The sequence below is a fragment of the Apteryx mantelli genome, chromosome 4 (genome assembly GCF_036417845.1).
Source record: "Apteryx mantelli isolate bAptMan1 chromosome 4, bAptMan1.hap1, whole genome shotgun sequence".
Taxonomy (NCBI): domain Eukaryota; kingdom Metazoa; phylum Chordata; class Aves; order Apterygiformes; family Apterygidae; genus Apteryx; species Apteryx mantelli.
The window spans coordinates 71,747,493-71,771,350 of NC_089981.1; the positions used below are offsets into that span (position 1 = coordinate 71,747,493).

The 23,858-nt window shown below is 39.9% G+C and overlaps 1 protein-coding gene across 1 annotated transcript in view; it reads right to left on the reverse strand.

Annotated features, from left to right (window-relative positions):
• CCDC88C (coiled-coil domain containing 88C) overlaps positions 1 to 23,858 on the reverse strand; it is a 98,048-nt gene that overhangs the window by 43,379 nt on the left and 30,811 nt on the right. The window contains exons 4-7 of the mRNA XM_067296940.1: positions 11,689 to 11,758; positions 3,548 to 3,606; positions 1,799 to 1,882; positions 212 to 352 (exon numbers count right to left, since the gene is read on the reverse strand). Of these exons, the coding sequence (XP_067153041.1) occupies positions 212 to 352; positions 1,799 to 1,882; positions 3,548 to 3,606; positions 11,689 to 11,758 (354 nt within the window). The remainder of the gene's footprint in view (positions 1 to 211; positions 353 to 1,798; positions 1,883 to 3,547; positions 3,607 to 11,688; positions 11,759 to 23,858) is intronic.

Here is a 23,858-nt window from a genome sequence, read left to right on the forward strand (position 1 = left end):
CATGCACTCCTCTTACCAATCACTGCACCACACGAAGTGTTTATTTAAGAACCAATGGAAAAGCCAAAATCTTTCTACAGATTTTCAGAAGTGTAATAGAAAGGCTCAGAACAAAAAGAGACCGAAGGCACAAACAAGACACAACAGAAGGAAAAGAGCCTGCATCAGCTGCTCCACACAAGCACTATATAAGAGAGAGGTGTCATCATACTTCTGTGCACTCATCTCTCTCATCAATGAGCCTCTTGAGGTGGAAAACCATACTCCTGGAGAGAGACTCCAGTTCTTCTGGAGCCATGCCTGGGAGCTCCAGCCACTGCAAATCAAAGACATTCTCCTGGTTGTGAGTCACCTGAGAATAGGAACAAAAACAAACAAAGTCTTCTCATTAGTTGATTTGTAAATTTGCTTGCTATATATGCTGCACCCCCCAGATTCATTTACTGGTCACTTAAAAAAGATACCACATTTCACCAAAAACAAGCTGGAAATTATATAGACATGATTACCTCAACTGTAACACTGGCCAGTAGTTTCTAGTATTCAGGTTTTTGATAATAATAAAGATTGAATTTTAAAAGTGATCAGGTACATATTATGGTCAATAGGACATATGTTTGTATAGTAAAAAGTATGCAACTGTCTTACTTCAGGCACTGGGGTGGTCAGTACATGAATGAGAAGGGAGTAGATGCCACACTGAACAATGAGGTTGGTGCCTCCTTGTGAAGAAGCCCTGTTTCCAATGACTTTGCAGTCTGCAGGTGCTCTAGATGGGAGGATCTCACTTGTGTGGAAACCTCTCTCATTGTTGCTAGCAGTATTTTAACTGCCAGTTTACACAGCTAGTTTCCTCTGAATCATTTAGCAGAACTGTCAGTCAAGTGGAAAGGCGCTCTCAAGCTCAGTTAAAGAATGCTTCTGCTTTTGTTACAACCATGTTCTTTATTACAGCTTATTTCATAGAATTTTTTTTTTACTCCCCTCTGCAAAGGCTTTTTTAGAAAGCAGAACTTTTTTTTTTTTTAAGTGTTAATAAGTTTCTGTCTTAGACTTCCATTATTTGTTCCTTAAATTGTAGTTTATTAGGGTTTTTACACCTGCACTCAAAGACACCAGACCTCACAAAATGCTCATTTTCCAGTGAGGCCCACCCAGCAGAGGGCGTTTTCACACGGCTTTTCTTTGGATCTCCAAGGCAAGCTGAGCTGGCTCCTAACACCTGAACATATTTCTTCCTTTTACAAAAATCATAGAAGTCCAAGAATACTTGTCACTGGATCAGACTTTTGTTTAAAAACAAAGCATGTGTCTAATTTCAGATGCAGAGTACAATTTTCAAGACTGACTGAGTTAGGCAACCATTGTCTGAAGCAACCAAGCCACTGGGGGAGCCTATGTCTCACCTACCACAGAACTTAGGGACTAAATGCCTAGACTGTTGCTACAAATAGGACTATGTGTCCTAAACCATACACTCTTTTTGAAATTATTACAAACGTACCTTCTACATTACAAATGTATCTTCTACATGAGTTTATAACCGGCAAGCAAGACATTTATCATTGCATCTTTTTAAAAGAACACTGAGCCAAGTAACATTCTAAATACCTGCTATTTTCATCTTATAATTTGATTACAATACTACATTCACAGTATAATCATTTTGCTCTGTGAAGTTAATAAAACCCCTTATGAAACTTCAAGCATTAACTTTTTGATAGCAAAAAACCCTGGTATGTTGAGTGAAGGAAGGGAGAAGATGGAATGTGAAAACAGACCATGCTGCGAGTCCTACCTCCTGAATGTGTGCCACAATAGCAGCTTGTGTTTCAATATCCAGTTGTTTGATTCTTTCAATAAACTCTTCTCTTCTTTCACACTGTTAAAAGAAAGCACTCCCTGAAATGATGTTACATACCTAAAGGCTTACCGTAACATTTTCTCATTAAAAAAAAAAAAGAAAAAAAGAAAACTGTATTGCTAAAGACATGTTCAAGATCTACACTTTGGCACACTAGAAGTATATCAGTTTGTTGCACAAATGGAACATGAACTGAATTATGCATTAAATTATTGAGACTTTTTACAGCCAGTACAATAAGGCCAAGTTAAAATAGTTGGTTTCGCTCTTTAAAGAACAAGCCCAACACACAATGAGATCAAGGGGTGGGGTGACAGTCAGAGGAAATCATCAGTTTCATTAATGGAGCTGCACAAATGTAAACCAGGTGAGTACAAGCCTTACATTTACATTGCATCATATATCCTGTCTGCTTAGCAGTTTGCATTTTGCTTGGTTTTGGCAATGAAAAGAGGTGCATCACTTCAGATTGTGTTCACATCAACCCTGCATTTTGCTTTTTGGGAAATAAATCAACATGCACTTTAGATAGAAAATAGGATTGAGGAACCTTCTGGATAAAAATGAGTGATATTTCAGACAAACAGATGTTAGTAAGTCTTCTACTGAAGGTTTTAAAAGAATCAAACATTTTCCACTATCTACATCTGCAGTTGTACATTAATAACATTACAATGAAGAGTTACTACTAGAAGGCAAAAGAAAAGTTAAACATTTGAAGTTTTTTTAAATTACTTTTTCTACCATTTACAGGGGCCCTTTGGGATCTGATTCTGAGTCTCATCATTCATTTCACTGGGAAGAGGCTCAGAACTGTAAATGGGGGCTGAGGATGCAAAACAGCTTGCCAAATCAGACCTTTATTCTTTGTGTTGCAATGTAACGGCGAGATAAAGTTCAGAGCAGCCATATGAAGACAGCATTACCCTGACATAATTGACTTGACATAGCTGAGCAGGGTGAGTGTCCTAAGGCATGACAAAAACACCAGACAGACCTATAAACAAGGTCAATTATAAGCAAAGGCTAGCCGGCAAGGCCTCTATTGTTTACCACCACAGAGGTCTGGTGGGCAGAACACAGATTTCTTTATTTGATAACTGTGTGCATTTCTGGGGAGTTTCCCATCTGTGTTGCCTGTTCATTTATTTTAATAAACACTGCATAAAAATCTCCACATGAATATACAGAGTATCTATTCATTTAGGATTTTCTACTCATGTAATATTCAAAAAGCATATGCAAATAGTCAGGATTCATTAAACAAATGCGTTGAGACTGTTAGCTATCTATTTGCTTTGCATTAACATGTACTGTTATACTCTTACATATTTTAAAATAATATGAAAATAAACCAACAAAAATCTTTAGATGAACAACACTATTCAAAGTTTATCTTTTTGTATTCTGTTATTAAAGTGGACTACTTAGTTGCAAAACTACATATCTTGTGATTGATTCAAGTACTGGCAACAAACTGGTACTACTGCTATTGCAAAGTGTGCTTCCTTTTCCCCTACAATTTATTTCATTCACCTACTGCATCTTTTCACAGTTAGTTCACAAGCTATCTTCAGCTGGAGATTTGTTCATACAGCACTGATCTTTGGCTGGATTTTCTCTGCCCTGAAATAATAACAGATTCAAAAAACAGTATTTTTCAAGCCTTTAATGAACATTCACCTGCACAGCACAACCCAGAACCAACAGCAGCAGCTTCTTAATTTCATCCATACTTTTACCTAGAAAACAAAACAAAAAACAAAAACAAATCTTTGAACATGTGCCTGAACAATATATACATGCCCGTTATAATGTTACTGTATTTTCCATGTAACAATACAGTTCTTATAGATTAGTTTAAAATCCCAAATTCAGCAAGACTCTTTTCCACAACGTGTTATCACCACCTACATTTCCCGAGGCTTTTCTTATTGATGAAAATTTTTTCCTTTAAAAGGCTTATGTGTATGCCTAATGCTTGCTTCTTGTTTTGTGATTAACAGGAAAAAAATAAGGGCAGGAGCAAAGGAACGTTATACTCGAACAGAACTTGTCCTAAATTTGAGCGATAACTATTTTATAACCACAAATTTTCCCTAAACTGAAGAAAGTCATTCTGTGCACATAAATTCTCTCTTTAGCAGTTATGTTTTAGCAGCTAATTCTGCCTCTGTTCTGCAGCAAAGCGTGTTCACACTTTGAAGCGAAAACCCCATGTGCTAAGAGGGATAAAAAATGAGTGATGTAGAAGGGAGAATATGCAGCTAACCATATGCTCTTGGAACCACAGGGAGGAAAGAGACATAAGCAGGTTGTTACTGCAGGGAATCTTGCTGCGACCAACAGCCCTGCATGACTCCTTCTAAGGTTAAGAGGAGAAAGCCACACAAGGGGAATTGGCATTGCTTTGAGCCAACTTCAGATCTTGTTTCAACAAAATTAAACCGTGGACTGTTGGGGAGCAAAGAAAATTACGTATATCAAAGACAGACAAAGAGGGAGTGAAGGCAAAGAGCTTCGCAGAAGATGGAAATTCACTGTGCAGCTAGTAAGAAGCACCAAAATTCGAAAGGAGACATTCGGGAAAAGCCTGACCCCACCCACACTGGGTGAACAAGAGGAGAGAGAAACGGGCCATGTAGTTTTCTTTCACCCCTATGCATCTGTGTGTTTCCTGACACACAGTGCGTAACTGTGGGATAAACATTCTCCTTTTATATCCTGCTTTACTTGAATGTTCAATTGCTCCTATCTATAAATAGGCAAAGAGGTGGGTTTTTTTGTTTGGTTGTTTGTTTGTTTTTTTTATAATTTTTGAATTCAACTGTGGTAATCCATCAACACCATGCCCTTGCAAGGCTGTAGTGGGCACAAAGTTAGCAGCACAGGGAGGACCCCAAAGCGGGGAAGTGGAGTCAGACTGATTCATCAGTCCCGCTGTCCCAGCCCCGCGGACACAAAGGCATACAGACCCCAAGTGCCGCCAAGGGCTCGCTTGCAGGCCAAGAACCTCACGTGCAGCATGACCATGTGCGGAGAGAGCTTAGGAAATACGCTTTCTGATTTCCTTTTAAAACATATATGCCCTAAATAGCCTTTAAATATATCTTACTTGTTAAGCAGATTTTTCAACAGCTTTTATGAAAGTTGATTTTAAAAATGCTTCTTTGGGAGTGCTCTATAGAACTTACCAGTGTACTGTATGAATCTACACTGGGATTCTCAATAGCCAAGTCCCACGTTAGTTATTATTAAGACTGCAGGTGGAATTCTCTTCTTCAGAGACGGACATTTTTCAAACCTGCTAGTTTACCACTTTACCCTGTAAATATAATACCGCTTCTTTCTCTGCAGGATATGTAAAAACTGCTTTTTGAAAGACATGATCTTTCTTGCTCTTCTCCCCCTATTTAGCACCATACATGGCCTGCTCTCTTCTGTACAACTACAATTTAATATAAAAATAACATTTCAGTCTGTGAACATCTGATTTTCTTTGTGATTCTGAATGACATAACCTTAAATGTAGTCAGTGTCATTAAAAAAAAAAAGTTACTTCATGAACAATGTTTTTCTTTCCATGAGATAAGAGATGTGCATCAGTGACACTGCATGACCCTGCGAGGTGAAGTAGCTTTAGTTATTACTTAGGTTAACTTAACAAGGTCAACCTTGTTCTCCCACCAGGGACTGACCTCACCTAGAAATAGCACACAGAGGCCTCATCTCCACCAGGGCCTGCCACATGGACAGGGAATTCGGATGGGTGAGAAATGGCAAGCCCCTTTGGCAGGGAAAGCCAAAGCAGAGTTTATGGAAAGCAATGAGAAATTAAGAGACTTGAAGTAATCATGAGATGCTTGGTTTGCTACTGTTTTAAAACTAATATTTGGCAGTCTGCTCTCCACAACAGCAGCTCTCTCAGAAAACCTGTCAGATTTTTTCCAAAGTATATTTTTTATAACATTTTTATGCTTGCAGACATGCTATGCACGTGTAACGAAAATGAGACTATACTACCCACTAGAGACACTTTTAGGATTACAAGGTCTAGTTAACACATCTACTCTGTAGGCTGCACAAATGTTTTAAAAGATGCTGTGTGAATGCTTTGAGAGCTACAATTCCCTCAATTCTTTGAGCTTTCATTCAGGAGTTATTTCCCATTGGGTGGAAATGGTGTGTTGGCATTAAAGTACTCAGGGATCATTCATACTCAAGCTAGGCTTGAGTAAAATTTTCAAGCCTCAGAGTAACATTATTTACAGGAGATAGTTAGAAGAAATAGGGTACAAGTATAAAACAACTCTTCACCAATTAAAGTGCTTTACAGAGATTTTTCAATTAAATCCCAGAACAATCCAGGAAGGGATTACCACTCTCCCCTTTCATTTCATACACACAAGAGCTGAGGTACCACATCCTTAAGTACAGTGCCCAAGGTTACCAAGCGAATCAGAAGCACATCTAGAATTATTACACAGTGCAGCAACTAAAATTTATGCTCAGGACAGTGCATTTATGCTGTAATGTACATTGAACAAGAGCAAGTGATCTTTATCCCTAATTCAATTATGCCTCTTGAACAGTAATTCATTCTGTGATGTTTTCAAAAGGCTTGATTTGTGTTGATGTAAGGAGGTGGGAAAGTTCCCTGTGCATAGCACAACAGAAATATGCAAGGTTCCTCACGCTAGCTCATCAGGACAACTCAAGGCCTTGCTAGATGGCCAGGAAGAGAGTCTTCCAGGTCCACCCTGCCCCATGTCTTAGCTGACCTTACCAGGAGAGTGTCCTTTCATGACAGGATGCGCGTGCTCAGGTCTGGGGCAGCTCTCAGTAGACAGGTATCCACAAGTTGAAGTGGATATACCGGATTCAAACTAGCACTTAAACAGAAAGGTACTAATTCAAAAATAAAAAAAAGATATACACCTTTTCAAAAATTCCAGGGCAGCTGCTCTCTGGCTTCATATTTGCGCCTGCAATGGAGCCAGACACCTAGGAGATTTGCAGAGGGACCATCTGCTCCCAACAGTGAGAGGGCCAGTGGGTTTTCTTGGGGGGCGGGAACCCACCCACCACCTGGGCACTCTGGGAGCGTCTCTGCGCAAGAGACCCCTGCTCTTACAGGAGAAAGGGTGAGAAACAGATGGCAGCATTCTGGGAGGAGGCAGGCAAAGAGATTTGGAGACACCACCACAACAACAATGGAGGATCAAGGTATAGAGACAATACAGAAGGGGGGGAAAAGTGAGAGGGGGTAGGAAAAGAAGGAAAGATATGAGAGAAACAGGGAAAGACAGAGAGAGAGCCCAAGCATGTGAAATTTGGGGTTTGTGAAGCTTCTTTAAATATGTTTCTACTTGATTTTCCTCCAACAGATCAGAAGGAACGTCACTGTGTGTGGTGCTCGCATGCACCAGCCAGTGGACCTGTGGAGCGGGTGGGAAGCGTGTGTGCTTCACGCACACAAGCCCTACTTTTCCCAACTGTAGCAACATCCTAAAAAAAGCTTGAATTCTAAATCTACACTACTGAGCAGTGCTTTGTTATTAACTTTATACTTTAATGAACCTTTGTGTCTCTGGAGGCTTATGAAACAAAATAAGGAAGGAAACCAGGCATGAAAAAATACCTCAGTGGAGTCTACATCTTTTATGATTTTAATGAAAACAGTTTCTACAGGCTTTTATTAACAGAGATTTGGGGCTCAGTTGTACAGAAACTTAACTTGTAATTTGAAAAAGGTATCAAAAAAGTTAAAGCCCTGGGGAGGGAGGGTGGGAACTATGACTGTTTCAAAGGATTAACTGCCATCACTTTCCAAGTACACTCACTAGCTGAGTTCAACTAGCGTGCCTGGAAACGGAGAAATTAAACAATGTCTCTAAATAGACATTTAGGACTGTTGCTGTTTATTGATATTCCTTGTGTAGGCACATGAATGAATCTGACCTTTTTTAAGGCATGCTGAAAACAGAGGAAGTTATAAAAGATGATTTCAAAGAAATGTACATATGATCAATATGCTGATGATTCTCATATTGAGCACAGCATGATTTGTGGTGCAGTCATGGATTGGAAAGATTGTTCAGTAAGACCTGCCATGGAAGAAAACAACAACAGAGAGGGAATTTAATGGTAGAAGATATCTACTGTACAGTGCAGTGAAGAGAAAATAAATCCTGTAATGTCAGCAGCATTGCTCTGCAAGGCAGATTCTTGTAACAATTTCCTAAATCCTTTAATTAAACTTTCAGGTTTCTTTTCAGCTCCCTACATTCTAGAAAATAGACAAAGACTTCATCTTCTTACAAACTATTTTTACAACTTTTATGATCATGGCCAAACAAACTGTAGGTAAAATTGCCAGAGCCTAAAACAAAATGCTTTAGAGAACAAGAAAGCAGGTAAAGCTCCTAAATCCAACAGACATGTGCCATCTCCTGTGCAAAAGGCCAATTGCCACGGCATTTTTAATAGTGGCAACTCTGTTTTTGCAATAGTCTCATGTTCAAAGTACAGCCATAGAAGCCCTCAGTAGTCCCAAATGTCAAGTGACAAGTGGGAGCTAAACAGCAAGAACGGCATTCGCAGCTTTAGAGCTATTCAGTTTATAATTTAATACACATAACATCACTTTTGGCAGTGTTTCAGAAGGAGAAAGTAAAATTTGCAGATTGAACTGGCAAACAGACCACTCTGAAACATCATGTGAAGCCGTTACTAGGAATAAGTCAACCGGATGCACCGTATAACAATTTCATTGAGTGATCTGATCTGGGATCTGTGGAATTAATACAGAGGTTAGGAGGCTTCCCAGTTCAAACAGTACAAAGCAATAGTCTATTTGTTCCAGGAATATGACCATGGGACGATTTTTTCTTCTCCCTCTGATCAAGAGGGGTCTTTCATTCAGATAAATTACCTACAAGATAGGGAAGGCAAAAGCTGGAATTTCACTCTCTCAGATCCATCCCAGCCACTCAGACCATCTGCACCTCATCCCCTCCAGCATCTATTGCTGCCCATGTTCCTTTGTCCAGCACTGTCTCTGCAGCTGCCTCCTCCAAGACCTTCCTCCTTCCCTCTCAACCTCTGTCCTGTACTGGACCAGTGACAGAGAGAAGGAGCCTTCTCCTCTACCATTCTTGCCACTTTTAAACACTTCTCCCTTAAATAATTAACATCTGCCTCATCTCTTCTCCCCATATTGCTGTTATCCCCAGCCCTCTTGCTTTCCATGAGCTTTCCCTGGGGCTCCTCTGTGTTCATGCCAAAAGCACCCTTTCCATGCTGATGACTGCTTTGTCCTCACATCTCTGTTCAGCCTGCAGTCCTTCTTTAGCTCTCTCACTGACAGAGAGAATCTCTCATTTCAATTTTTTCCCCCCTCCGAGTGCTGCTGCCTTCCTCCCATTCTTCTATGTAAGGCACTCAGCAAAAACCACATCAATCTGACAATTATCTGGTCATCACTCACCTGCCACACAGCTTCTCCCTTCATTTGGCTTTTTTGTGAATTCCTTTCTATCCATTTGACTAACTTCTCAGCCCTCTCCTCTCTGTTCTCTCTTTCCAGGCTTTGTCAGCCATCAGCCAGGTTCTTCTTCCTGAAACTTCTGCTAGTTCTCTACTTCTCTAACAATTTCTTCAGCACGTCTTAGCATTGATCATTTACCTAAGGTAAGATCAAGAAGAGCTTCTCTTGAAGTCCTGTGCTCAGACACTCTCCCCCTTGAGTGTGCTCTCTAGAGCAAGTACAGTCTTAACTCTGTCTCTGTACACTACCTACTTCTGTAGCATCTAAGCTGTGACTGATTCTCAAAAGCATTACATAATAAGCCTGAACAAGAACTTCACGTTTTTCTTATACACACATATCCCATCATTTTCAATCATCCCCCTATTCCATTTTTGTATTATTTAACATCTTTTCCCACATGTTCTGATGAATCATGTTAGCAATATGTCAACAACTGATAAAATATAAACAATGAAAACATCACATTTCAAAAGATGTCAGTAAAATGACACAGAAGTCTGGTTTTAATCAGAGGAGCTAGAAGATAAGAACACATGGGTGACAATATTCTTCCTACAAGAAACGTCAGGTGCTTTCTTGAAAGAAAGAATGAGACTGATTTAATGTGCTGTCAGAAAGCAACAAGTCACAGGATTCTCAGAGCAATGGTTAGTGTTTTAGTGGGAAATTATATATAAATGCAGGACAGCTTTTAAGTGTGCAGGCTCCTCAGGAACCAATGCTGTGGCTACTGCATTATGAGCCTGCTGTCAGCTGTCATTCAGGAATGGCCAGGACAAAAAGACAGACTGCCTTTTCCACTGACGCGAGCCAGCAGAGAAATTGCCTTGTTGCCCCAGATACCGCTATTTGCTACCATTTCTAACACTAGCAGTCCAGGCTCTGCCCATTGCCCATTCCTCTCTCCCTGCCCATATGCCTAAGAGGAAGAGCAACAGCTCTTAAATTTCTTCCCCCCTCCTTAGTGATTCCAGTAGCCTGTATTGGAGAATTCAGGCCGGCAGTACAGACTTTACTCTGCTTGTTGAATAAGTGAACACCTTGCCCTCAGCTTGATTTTACTGCAAAGGTATCAAATCTATGAGTCTCAGTGATCCAACATCTTTAGGTTTATATCCTTTTCTGATAGAAACCCTTTGTGACACACACACGCACTACTGCTGCTCAGAACAGCAAAAGGAAATCTTCTGCCAAGGTCTCTGCCATTTGTTTATTCTGGAGATGCTAGTTACCATGCCATCCTCTATCACTGCTGATTCGGTTCACCCAGTTTTCCTTCACTGGTAAAAACAAGTTCACTGCCCTAGGCACTGGCATAGGAATATGGTAGAAATGGAACGGGCATGCAAAGAAGCAAAAATCTCAACCCCAAACCCTTCATTTTAGAAGGAGAAGTCTGCTTCATTTTCCTGCTAATCAGCATTCATTTTGTCCCACTAAAGATATGAAAAACTGGACGTAAGCTCACTGGTTCCCAAATAATTTTTGACAGGATACCCTTTGTGACAGGTATGTTCTTGCCCAGAGAAAATGACCAGAGAGCTATTTTTCTCTGCCACCCTTTTTCTAAGGCATCACATATGTATTTTTCTCTCTGGCCTCATATTTTTCTCCTCCCATGCTCCATTTGCAATAGTTTCTTCGCACTGCAGGACAACACCCCTTGTAGTATGCAACTTTATAAATAGCCTTTGCTGGTGTGCACATATTGCCATAACTGAACTAATTATTCAGCAACACAGAACAGAAAAATAGGAGAAGAAACTATTCTCCTACGGCAGACTGTATCCTGGGTCATCCTGAAGCAGGGAAGGAAGAAGACTTCCATGCCAGCAGCTGCTGCTCTGGTTTTGGCAAGAGGAGCACACAGGTACTGGGCCACCTTTCCACGACAAAGACTGAGGTATGAACAAAGAGAAACTGAGGCACAAACAATTCCCAGCTGTGCTACAGCCTTCCTCTGTAACACTAAGTCACTTAAACAGAATCCAAGGTAATTTACTATTGCACGTGTCTGTGTATATACACATACCTACATAAGCAAATAAAATATCTGATATATAAGTGTGCGGGTGCATGTGTTATGTACATTAGTAGTATGTTACTTATATTTAACAGACTATGAGACTCAGCGATATTCTAAAATATTTATAGTTTGGTCAACTACAAGTATGTATAGTTTGGTTAAAAGTACATTTGTTATTTAAGAAAACAGAATAAATACAAATTTTGCTTAGCATTTAAGGGGGGGGGAAGAACTCAAACTACTCACCAGAAAGAGGATCTTTGCCAATCATTAAAACATTTGGTAAATTCATTACAATCAGCTGCTGGAGGACCTCCTAAACAAAAGAGAACATGAAGCAAAGTTCAGTGTGAAGGAATCCCAATCAATCACATCGCAAAGAATACAGAGCTCCATCGCTTACCGAGCCTTTAACATACTGGCAGTTCAGAGGTCATGAGAGGAAACCCCACTTCAGAGAGAAATCCCTATTTGAAGACAGCATCAGGTTGCAGAGCTAACATACACTGATCGCCTCCTTTAACAATAGCTAGTATAGAACTTATAGGGTCCCACAGTACTAATCAAAATAAATGCATAGCCATGCCGGGGTACACCCATCAGTCATGCCTTTTCCCCAGACATGACCTATATTCATTTGATGTTCAACATACAGCTGTTGTCATGTCTCAGGGCTTACAAATGTACCGGGTTCATCAAAGGCACCTAAGCCAATCTGTGAAGTTTGAGTAATTCAAATAATTGGTCCAATTATTTCATGGGTCTGAAATTTTAACGATGGGCAGCGGAAAGCAGGGGAAGGGAAGGGGGGGGAGCTACTGAACAGACATCTACACTGCTCTGAGAAACTGGCTTTAAAGTTCCAGATTTGCTTTAGGTTTTAATGGGGAGGAAAGCAGATATGTTTAAGTTATGTCATGAACCTCATTCAAATGTTGTTTTATTTTGGGGGAGACAAAGAAAGGGAGGTACATTGCGGCCAGGTTTAACACTTGAATGTCAGCTGCCTGAAGCTACATTGAAATGTCTGATGAGCTTATGGGACAGGAAAGGCTACAAGCCCTGGGGCAGGCAAATGCTCAAAGGTGGACAAATAAATACACTGCAAAGGGGTCTGTGTATAGCAATGTGTTCAGCCATGCACCCAAGCCATTTTCCGTAACATTCAGAGCACAGGAGTACGGTTACTAGCTGCAACCAGCAGTTACTAGCACTCATGTGTGATGATCTGAATAAAACATTATGCAGGAAAGTATTTTATTTCACAAACAAAGGCTTAGGAGGAAAATGGTTGTGTGATTAAAGCCCTGTGCAAGTTCCACATACAATTACCAAGTGTTTGGTAGGTGCCTTTTCCCTGCTTGTCTCCATTTCCCAGACTACCTCTAGGCCATAAGGAGGGCACACGCATTAACACTCACAGGGTATTCAGAGCCAAAGGAAAAAATACTGTAACCAAGCACTGAATATAGGAACACATTTCCTGAAACAATCACCTATCTACTGAAACACTTCCTCTCCGAGTTACTGGATTGTTATTCCTCTACTTTCAAAGTCACCACAGAAGAAAAATGAAACCTGATGGAAAGAGGAAATGTTTCAGTGAGCCTGCAATATTTGATAAGTAATCAGAGTGGATGTTTAAAAAGCTATTATGGAGGTAACACATTTCATTTTTTTTCCTCCGATTCATGTTTGGAACACTCTAATCAGCCGTATTTTTCTGGATAAAGTAGAAATACCTCAGTGTCAGAGCTGATGGGGTTTTTTTGGTGCCGTCAAGAACGAAGGCTCTACAAATCTCGATGCAATGCGAAGTTTGGCTAGCGTGGACTAACCATTCACTGAGTCATCAGCCAAATGCATTTTATAGTTCATGCGTTCAAGCCACGTTAAACAAGTTTGTTTGCACCTGCTCCCCAACAGGTGCAACCCAGGTTGGATTTCACAGCACATGGCTGGACTGCAATACCCACTATGGCAATACATGTGGCACTGAGGATATCAACAAAAATTTTCAGAATCTGCATATACCAAACTATTGAACTTTGACTAGTGATGTCGATGGCAAAAATAAATAAATAAATAAATAAATAGCACCCCACCCCACCCCCGTTTTTAGCCACCCAGTGCATGGAGCAGCACTGAGGCAGGAATGCATAAAGAATTCTTGTTGTCTTTGCATAATCGTCAGATCTCTAGCTATTTAACTGGCAGACACAAAAGACATTACAGCTAACCTTTATGTTGTTAACATTCCCATGCACTTCCTCTGTAAAACTGAGTATACTACCCAACACGTCCATGACTGATAGCCCTTGTAGCTGTTTGAATTTATTCTTAGTGTTGTCTGGCAAGAATCTGATAGTCACTGAACACAAGCAGAAACAGACCTGGATCTGTGAAGAGTGATCTCTTAATTCGGGTGAAAAGACTCAAACTGTTGCAAGAGGTAACACTCTGATCTGTTTATTTTTTAAGTAAATTATTTAAACAATATCTTTATTGTGCTAAATGCCTTAGCCTCAGATTGTTATTGTGATAATAATATCTAGCCATCATGTAGTGTAGTTCATCAGTAGATCTCAAAGTGCTTTCTAAAAGAAGGTTAATGTCATTATATCATTATTTTTTCAGATTAAGGAAGTGTGTCACAGAAATAAAGTTACTTCAGTTTAATAAACTAACCTTTATCAACTGAGACGTACCAACGAACCATTCAAACGCTCAGCTACAAATATGAGGTGGAATGTGTTAGCTGAAAGCTCTTACATTGATATTTGAGCTGATGAATTTTACTTCAGTTTTTGCACAGGCTAAAAACAGTCAAGTTAACAAGGCTCAGCTGAGACGCGGTGACTCAGTAGCTAGGATAATGCGGTTGCGTCTCAGAGCCACTGCTTAAGCTCCCATGTCTGGGCATATAACCAAAGTCCCTTCCCCCTAACAGCAAGTAAAGAATTCTTCAACTTCTCTCCACTTGTCAGTATTTCCTTGTTTTCCTCAGCTGAAACACCAGTAATTCATCCAGTCAGGTGAATGGGTTACTTAACACTACTGCCAAGCTCTCTATGCTGCAGGGTCGGTACTGGTATGTTAGACATACAGAGTAATTCTACTGGACCTAGGTCTTGAGAAAAGTAAAGACATACAAAAATCTAGGATCTAGAACGGTTCTGATTTGACCTCAGATCTGAAACAACTCTCCAAATGGCAGTATAGGATGTCAGGTTAACTGCAACACCATAACTCGCAGACTTGCAGCTACAATGCTGTGCTTCAGTCTGGCCTCTCTGCTCCGCTCACACTTACCAGCCCACTCAGAAAATCCTGCAAAGTCTAAGTGGGCTTCAGCCCACTACAGCTGTGCTCTTTAGAGGCTGGAATCCTCACCAAGGATTAAACAGCTCCACAGACCAAACTGACTTCCAAGTTACAGCTACCCTAGGCATTAGTTCAATCTGGACCTGCAACTGGGGCCCAGTCAGCAATAAGAAATGGTAAATAAAATGTAGCATTTTCCCACAACAGAAGCAAGCTATTGTATTATATAAAAAGATCTGTTACGCTTGGAATCAAACATAGCTTTGAAACATAACAGTGAACGAGAAACCCTGCGCTGTTGTTCTCCCGCAGAAGAACGGCATGGCTAGGGGCAGCACAGGCAGGCAGAACAAAGCAAGGTTTGCAAACGCCTTCAACAGCCCACAAAACCCCACAGTACTCCAAAGAGCAGCTCTACAAGCAAAAACTCCGATTTCTCCTACGAGAGACCTTTAAATCATTTTTACAGCACTACTAAAACTTGATTAAAGCAGTAAAGATTACAGCAACAACATATGGTAACAATTTCCCTAATTATCAAAACAATTAGGGGTTGAGCAGCCAGCTTTACACCTAGGCCAATAACCAACTAAGCAGCCAGGAACTGCAAGCCAGGAATCATCTCACTGATTACTGCTTACCACGTTTTACTGCTAATGAGATTTCCATGAGAAAATTATTTTGATACCAGAAGTCTTCTTTAAGGGATCCAGTTCAAAATTGCTGTCAGGCTTTAGTGCAGCTTGTATAGGTGCCTGAAATTCTCCTCTTCCGAAGATCAGAATATTTTAAGGTTACACACATTGTCAAAAATGTCAGCTCTTCTGTCAGCAGTGATGGATGCGAGAACGGATGCTTCTAGGTAGCAGACCATCACTAAATGCAAACATCAGTGGCCAAATCTTATACTACTCTGCGCACAAAGGCCACAAAGGTTTCTGCACGCAGAGGTGCATGCCCCATTTCTAGAGCGAGGACTTTCTAAGTGAAGGTCAAGTGTTCAGTCCTCACTTTCTCTCTACGCTGTGCTTGCCCACAGAGGCACAGGGTATGAAGCATGCTGAGACAACTGGCACATGGGAGTAGTAAGAGGGAGACTGCCTAAGCCAGAGGTAAAGTTTGCTGAAAACAGCCAGGCATTCCAGGACTGACACCCCAAGGATTCAAAAATATAATCAAGTTACCTAGAAATCATGAGGTTAGACATAAATAAATAAGTGTTGTGTTCTTAGTAGCCTTCTGGCATCTAAGCCCTTGGTGTGCACTTGCTTCACATTTGCAAGCTCTCTGCAATCACTTTGCTAAGAAAGGAGCTTTAAAAAAAAAAAAAAAGAGAAAAAAGAAAAAATCTCCCACATTGATTCTAGCAGCCAAGGGCTTTAGGAAAATCAAGACACATACGAGATTCAGGATATATTTCTGAGCACTGAGTTAAGTGCTTAGGCTTATTAAGAGCCAAAATAAACATATTGCAGCTACCTCATTCCCTCAGTCTTAGAATTTCTGGGAGCAGAATATGTTTTACATACTCTTTTTTTTAAAATCCTTCCAAGATCACACACATGGGATATTCAGTGTCTACCTTGGATAATCATAACAAATGCAATGGCACTTCTCAGTCTTAAGTCACCACTGTCATATATTAATATTTTATACTGTAACGGAGTAAATGGGCCCCTCGTAAGTTTGTAGGAAAGTCTCCTGGGACCATACCACCCTTTACTATATAATTGCTTCTTAAAAATACCTGTGCAATAGCATGGAAGAAAATGGTCTCAGGTAATTAGTCTTGGCAGCATTTTTAACAGTAAGCATGTCAATGGCTCCAGCAAAGACTGCATTGCTAGGAAAGGAGTAGGTAAGGTTGCCCTTTCCACAGCTGAAAGACTGGATAAATACATGGTTTACACCAAAACTTTACCCTGCATCACAGTACAGGAGTGTTAACGTAAAGTAACTACTAGCTTCTCATGTGGAATTAAATTAACCTCTGCCTGAATCCTAAACAAGAAAGTAAGCACTAAATAAATTATGTAAGAATGGCAGCCTACTGGCCATTGTAATTCAACACTCAAGCCAAGCAATTCCATTTAAGCATACTGCTTGGCTATAAAACGCTAATTGCCCACCTGACTGGAAGCCAAATGGTGCTTTCCCAATTACAATGGCCATGAGGAAAAACCATCACCAGCTTTATTTATACAATAAAGAGCAAATACTACCTACCCAGAGAATCTGGCTTAAATTTCAACAGCAACTCAGACCAAAGGAGGGCAAAAGTTCAGCAGAGTCATATCTGTGCACCACCGTCAACATATTTCTCCAATAATCTTGATATAGACCTGATCCCACAAACATTTCTTGGAACGGGAAGTATTTGCTGAAGGAGGCACTACATGTTCAGACAAATTCTCAGTGGGAGTCAGTGCTTAAGAGCTCTACTGAGCTGGCTGTAGCCCTGGCCATCTGCACCAGCTCAGATCCTTCCAGCAGCAGTAGAGGATGGCAGCTTTGTCCCCAAAGTGCCTTTAGACACCAATGCAACCATAGGATGGGAACTGCATTTACTAGGCAAGATGCACTCCAAGTCAGAGAGAGAGAGAGAACTGAGATTAAGTTTTTCTGGAATCAGAATTCTCTCTAAATAAGAGGGAAAGGTTGATAAGCACATTTTAACATTAAAATATATTTAAAAGAGCAAATTGAGGGAAAAAAAATTGGCAGATATAATTTTTGAAGTTTCCATTTTTCTTTTACATACCAAGGAAGACAGTCATTCTACAGCCTGCAATGAGGTGGTTATGTTTAAAAAAAAAAGATTGCCTTCCAAGATATAGCCACATTTTTAAAAGATTTATTTCACTATAATTATCTTACTGTTATTAAAGGTATCAGGGAAATAATAAGATTCTACAAACTGTATGATAGGGTCCCATAAAAAAAACAGACAAGTTGTTGCAGGCTAATGACAAGGAAGTGAAACACAAACAGATCTTTTACTGACATGTTTTCCATGTACATCTTACCATGCAAGCACACCTGATGACACTATTCATGTATGACTCAGTACTTGTTTCCCAGCCAAAACATTATACACATGACAAAATTTGATTAAGAACTTTGCTCATCTCTGCACCAATAGTATTTGTTATGTGATGGACTAGAGGATTATCTGTCTTTAAAGTTGTTTTTTTTTTTTAAGCAAATTACAAAGCACACTTCTAAAGACCCTTCAAGTGGAAATCCAAAGGCCACTAAAATAACTGTTGCCTCATCTGCTGCAAACAATCAGTTCTGACAATCATAGGCTGGGATCTCAGTGGGAGGGGACGTGAAGGAATCGCATCTAGTCTTTACCATTCTTGGCACTAACCAAATGATGGAAATACGTCAAACAAAAAGGTAGGATCAGGTTTTATTTAAAAAAAATTGTGCAATTTGGACAGCACAGACTAGGATATCATACAAAAAACAAGAAGGACAGACATGATCATCCACTAATCCTTAGATCAAGTATTCTCATGGCTCAGGTTTTGGTATTTACATTATGGCAGTGCAGAGGTCCCAGTCAGGAGTGAAACCTCATCTGCTACAAGATGTACAAATACACAGCGAGACAGTCCTGGAACAGCGTGCTTGTTATATACGCAAGGATCAACGGGCAAAAGAGAAAATAACAGGCAATAGAAGAAGGAAATGAAAATAAGATTCCATGGTTATAATGTAATCCACTGTGCAGTCTCATGGCTTTATAAACAGGTTAAAACAACTGATCTGGACTGGCATAGAACAAAATCACTCCAGACATTAGAGAGCAAGGAAAGTCCTGATGAGGGCATTAGCTTTAAGATCAATTCAAGTTGTTTACAGCACACATTATGTACATCTCACAACAGAAGCTCTCTCCATATTTAAATAAAGGCATATATATATATATATATATATATATAAAAATAAATAAAAGTAGGTATGTACGTATTTTAGGACACAATTTGTTTTACTTTAAGCCTAGTAGAATAAGTTACATACAAGTCCCCCCCAACAATTGCATAGGAAATAATGTTTTTAATCAAGCTAAATACAGAAATGTACATTCACTTCTAAAATATGACGTGAAATGTTCAATAGCTACATAGTGGCAGATTTCCTTGCCCAGTCTCACTGACTCCAAGGTGAATCATTTATTTTAATGTAACACATTTCTGCAGTTGTGTCTAGTGACAACATTGATTTGACCCAGAAAGGAGAAAATCCAATTGTGGAGCACTGTGTCCTCCAGCTTTTACTGCCAGCTGCACCTTTTACTAATTTTACCTACTCACTGAAAATAAAAAGCCCATTGATTTATCTTCAACTTCTCTCTCCAAATCATGTGCAAGTGACTTCACATGTTTATAATAGCATGCAGACAAATTACTCTTGACTTGTATTTAATTCCACCTTAGAGCTGTCCTGGGGTGGTTTATGCAGTAACAGGAAATAAGAAATATGTTGTGTTAAAGGCCTGTCACTTAAAATTACACATATAACCAGCTAAAATGCAATCCATCTGTTCAACATGCTTCCAGCTAATCCATGGTGGTCTCAAAGGACCATAATAATTTAGCCTAACACAGATTGAAAAGAAACACCAAATCTGAAGCGCTTCTGAAATCACTGAGACTCAGTACCAAGCACAGTCACTTATTTTATAAAGAAAAAAAGTTTTCCCATTCACAGTTTGAGTATATTTTGCTGGGATAACAAAGCCAAGAGTTTTCACATCAAACCTGCAAACTGAGCAAGAATATTTCAGCTTTTAACACTGAAGCCTGATAACAAATTATGTCAGCCAATATGCAAAGCTTCCAGGTATAATGAAAAAACTCAGTATTAAAATCAAACTTGCCCATCAAGAAACATCAACCCAATAAATGGATTTCTATGAAGATGACATTGAAAATGTGTTTGCTACCATTTCTCTTAATACAATTATTTTAAAAACTTGATTTTTAAGGTGTTTATAGGGAACAGAGTAAACACCTAATTGGGCACAGGATACTAGCTCATATAAAAATGCACTGATTCTGGTAAAAAAAAAAATTATACAGTCAGAAAGAAAAAAATAATAAGCTTGAGGCAAGCATCCTGGTGACTTGTGGAGCTGATTTAGAAGTTCAGAGTTAAAGTAGCAACTTCAACACTGCAATTTGAGCCCCAGGCCCAGAAAAAGCACCAAGGGCTCCAAAGGAGCAGCCCACACTGGAATGACGATCATAATGCAACACCTGAAGAAACTGGCAGCCTAAAGTGCAAGAACAAAAAGGAGTTAGAGACAGGAAGAAATGGGAATAGAGATTACATATCACAGCAACATCACTTTCCCAAAGATGAATAATAAGCAGAAGCTGCATAGTAAAAACGTATACACACTTTGCACTTGTGTTAGTCTCATCAAGTTACTAGTATAAACGCTGTTTGAAAGAGAATGATACATGTAGCAGAAAATTCTGTAAAACAAGCTTTTAATCCCAAAAGGACACACAGACATTTGTAACAAGAACCATTTCCAGGTTTTCCTGTATCAGCATTGAAAAGTCGGTTCCAGCTATCGATGAGGTTTGAATAACAAAACAAGTCTGTGAAACCAAAAACAAACAAACAAAAAAATTAAAGCAGAAAGGGTTTCTAACCAAAAGCTGGGGACAAGAACAGAGTAGGTAACAGTTTGTTTCAGGATTTCTAATGAATTGCATGTTATGAATAACAGTTTAGTAGGAAAGGCCTAACAGCAGGTGCGATCAGGTTTAGTGTGGATGTATGAGCCAAGTTCCATCAGGGACCAAATGTAACAGAAGCCAAACAAACATCCAGATTGGTTGTTCCAAATCTGATACTTGGTCCCATTCCAAGCAGGAATTCACTAGTCATTTTCAAAACAGTCTTCCCTTTAGTCCCCCAAAACCAAGCTGCTTTACTCAGCCTCTCCTCTTCATGCCAAATAATATCCTACTGTCTCAGCAGCCATCTTTATTACGGTGGGGTCAACTCAGCGAGTGAAGTATTTCTCATTGGTAGGAAAAGGTGCCAGGTCTGGTCTTTGCAACATCCAAACATCCTCAGAGTTGCTCAGATGTAAGGTAGTTAAACACTTATAGACAAGCATAGAAGTGCTTGGTCTTTCCAGGATAATACTCCCTGAATAAATGAAAGCTCATTCATGTTACGTTGGTAAAACTGTTTTGAGAAACTTGAATGGATGGTTCTGAAGAAATGCAGAAGTGATGCACAGAAATGAGGAACAGTAAACACATGGACTGCATTCAGTCAGTACCAACCTATACAGATTTCATGGGATAAAACATGTAGGTTATAGGTTAACAAAACAGGTTAACATTGTTCACATTGAAATACATAAAGGTTATTCAGTCTAATTCAGATAAAATGGAGATCCCAAGACAATTTTTTTCTCAGGTGAAGAAAAGAGCTGTGACAGTAGCTGAGGGCTACCACAGAGATAACTGAGCAACTGGCCCATTAACACTTGTTCTACTCTTCCCTGCTCCCCTCAAAACGGATAAATAAACATAAAGAAAAAATAATCAATTAAGTTTAACTATGTTTAATTTCCAAAAGTATATTTAAAGACTTTAGCATCAGTTCCCAACAAGCTTAAAACTCCTTGGTTTTGGGCAGCTTATGCTAGTAACCTAATATTGTAAAAAGAATTAATGCTGCAGAAAGCACGCGAACAGCCACTATGCCAAACAGCTTACTGCCCCACTCCAACACAGGACAGCAGCAAGAGAAAGGCTGTTGTAGGATTTGCTGACAACAGTGCAAAGGTCTGTGTTGGGTTTGCAGAAGAGGTAAGCTTTCAGCTGGCCTGAGGGGAAGAACGAGAAGATATGGGGACAAGCTATTCCAACCCATAAGAATGCCTAACCAGACGTAAAGATGGTATGAGACAAGCTAGTGGTTCAGAAAAGGACAGGCAGGGAAAGAAAGGCTTTTATTATTGATAATGTCTGCAGATTAAAAACAACAACAAACAACAACAAAGAGGAGCTCATACACACTACTCATCTGATTAAATTTGTTTGCTTCCTTATTTATCTCCTTCTACAACCTGACATCATTCTCATCACCACGAGCTCTCACTTGCAGGCAAACTCCAGTTACCAAGAGCACTAAAAGATCAAATACCAATAATGTAAGGAGGGAGTCCTCCCTCTCAGTTCAGGTGTGCTCTTGTCAAATACCCCTGGAAAACTGTAAGGGGTATTGTTGCAGGTTAATGTTACGAGCTTTCCAATTATTTTAAAGTAGGAAAATTTATATTTAATATCAGTACCATAATTTATCACTGCATTTCCAGTATCATCTAATTTATTGGATACTGGCAACTCCTACAAATATTCAGACAGTCCCTAAGCGAGGAGATCTGCCACTGCAGCAAGTGTGCAATTTTTTCCTTCAGGTGGGCGTAAGCAGGCATTCCAAGTCAGAGACCACATGGCTCTTCTGCGCACAGTGTACAGTGGTGTTTCTCTTAGTAGCATGCAGATTGCCACAGGCAGGTAACATGCAAGGGATTTCAGAGGCCTGCAATGTTTTCTTCATTGTACAGGTGGAAAAGATAAAGCAAGTTTCATATGTGGCTTACCCAAAAACTCTGTGAAAGAGAAAATACTCCTAGCACTTACTGTATTAATTGCCAGTTTTACCTTTAGGACTGTGCTGCAATTATGAAAGACAGACAGACAAGAAGAAAGACAGAGACCACAGAAACTAACAGCAGTAAAAATTAATACTGAATAAAACAGAATAGGGCAGCACGAGGATATGGATGTGATGCTCTTGGAAAAAGCCTCTGGGTTTCTCACCACTCCCCGTCTGGATTTTCTATGCTCATTTGTTTTCAACAGCAAAAAAACCTCTCTGTCTGCAGAGAGACTGTGTACCCTTCAGAGGAGGGAATACTTACCTACAGGGAGCAAATACAGTCACTTACAATTGACACTTGGCTATTCATAGTTTACAGCCAATAATTTGCATTTCGGCAAAGCAGAGTCAGACGTAACCCACAGGCAATGACCAGGTCAGACTGCCAAGAGAACAGATTCCTCGTTTTCCCAACTTGTTGCCATCAAGGCAGCTGAAAGACAAGCCTCCCCCTTGGTCCCACTCCAAGGAGACCTTTCACTGGCATCTGTTCACTTTGTTCACTGTCAGCCTCAAGTTACCATGACAAAAAGTGATGGTGCTCACCCTGAATAACCCTTAGCAGCCACTAAATGTAGGCAGGGTCCAACAGGATACCTGGGTCAGCACAGGGTCAGCTCCAGGTCTGTGCTGAGTGCTGCCTTGTCCTAGTTTACTGGTTACCTTCTCCTTTTTGTTATTACACGATTCCCCAAAATAGCTATGCTTTAGAAAAAAGGCAGACATGCAGGGTGTTCTTGCTTTCGTTGGTTTAAAAAAAAAAAAAAAGCCACCGCTGTTCTGGTTAAGCAGACTGTTCTCTGCCTTCTCTGCCTATTTTCAAGTCCAAATGCAGAGTGAGTGGTTGGAAAACAGAAGGGAAACAAACCTGTACCTCCCCCAAAAGCCTATGGAAATAATTGGCAACATAGTCTATATCTAGCAAATATAAAGGAAAAAATGCCATGCAAATATGAAAGTTAATGATGACAAGGGTAATGCATTAGCAATGAGACTTCTGTAATTTGCTTTCTCCTTGTAAGTGCCATCACAGACTGCACATACAGCCTACAGTCAACTCAACTAACTGCAGCTGGCAAAGAGAAATTCTTGAGACAGCAAAACCCAGGAGGAAATGTGGACAGAGGAGTAAAAAAGCAAATCATTAACATTTTAGCATTTTGATTTCTTATCTGAGTTAGTTTGATTGGGAACTAGCAGCTACAAGTTGCAATTCTGGTACTGATATTGTGAAAATAAGAAAAACTTTGCAAATGCTGAGCTTTGGACTTCTGTTTTCTGATGGCTCAAACTAAAACTTGGTGTAAACAGGTGATACTGCATTGACACCACGCAGTGTTTGGATTTAGACCCAGGTATTAGCAGCCACTTCCTGACATCTCAAACGC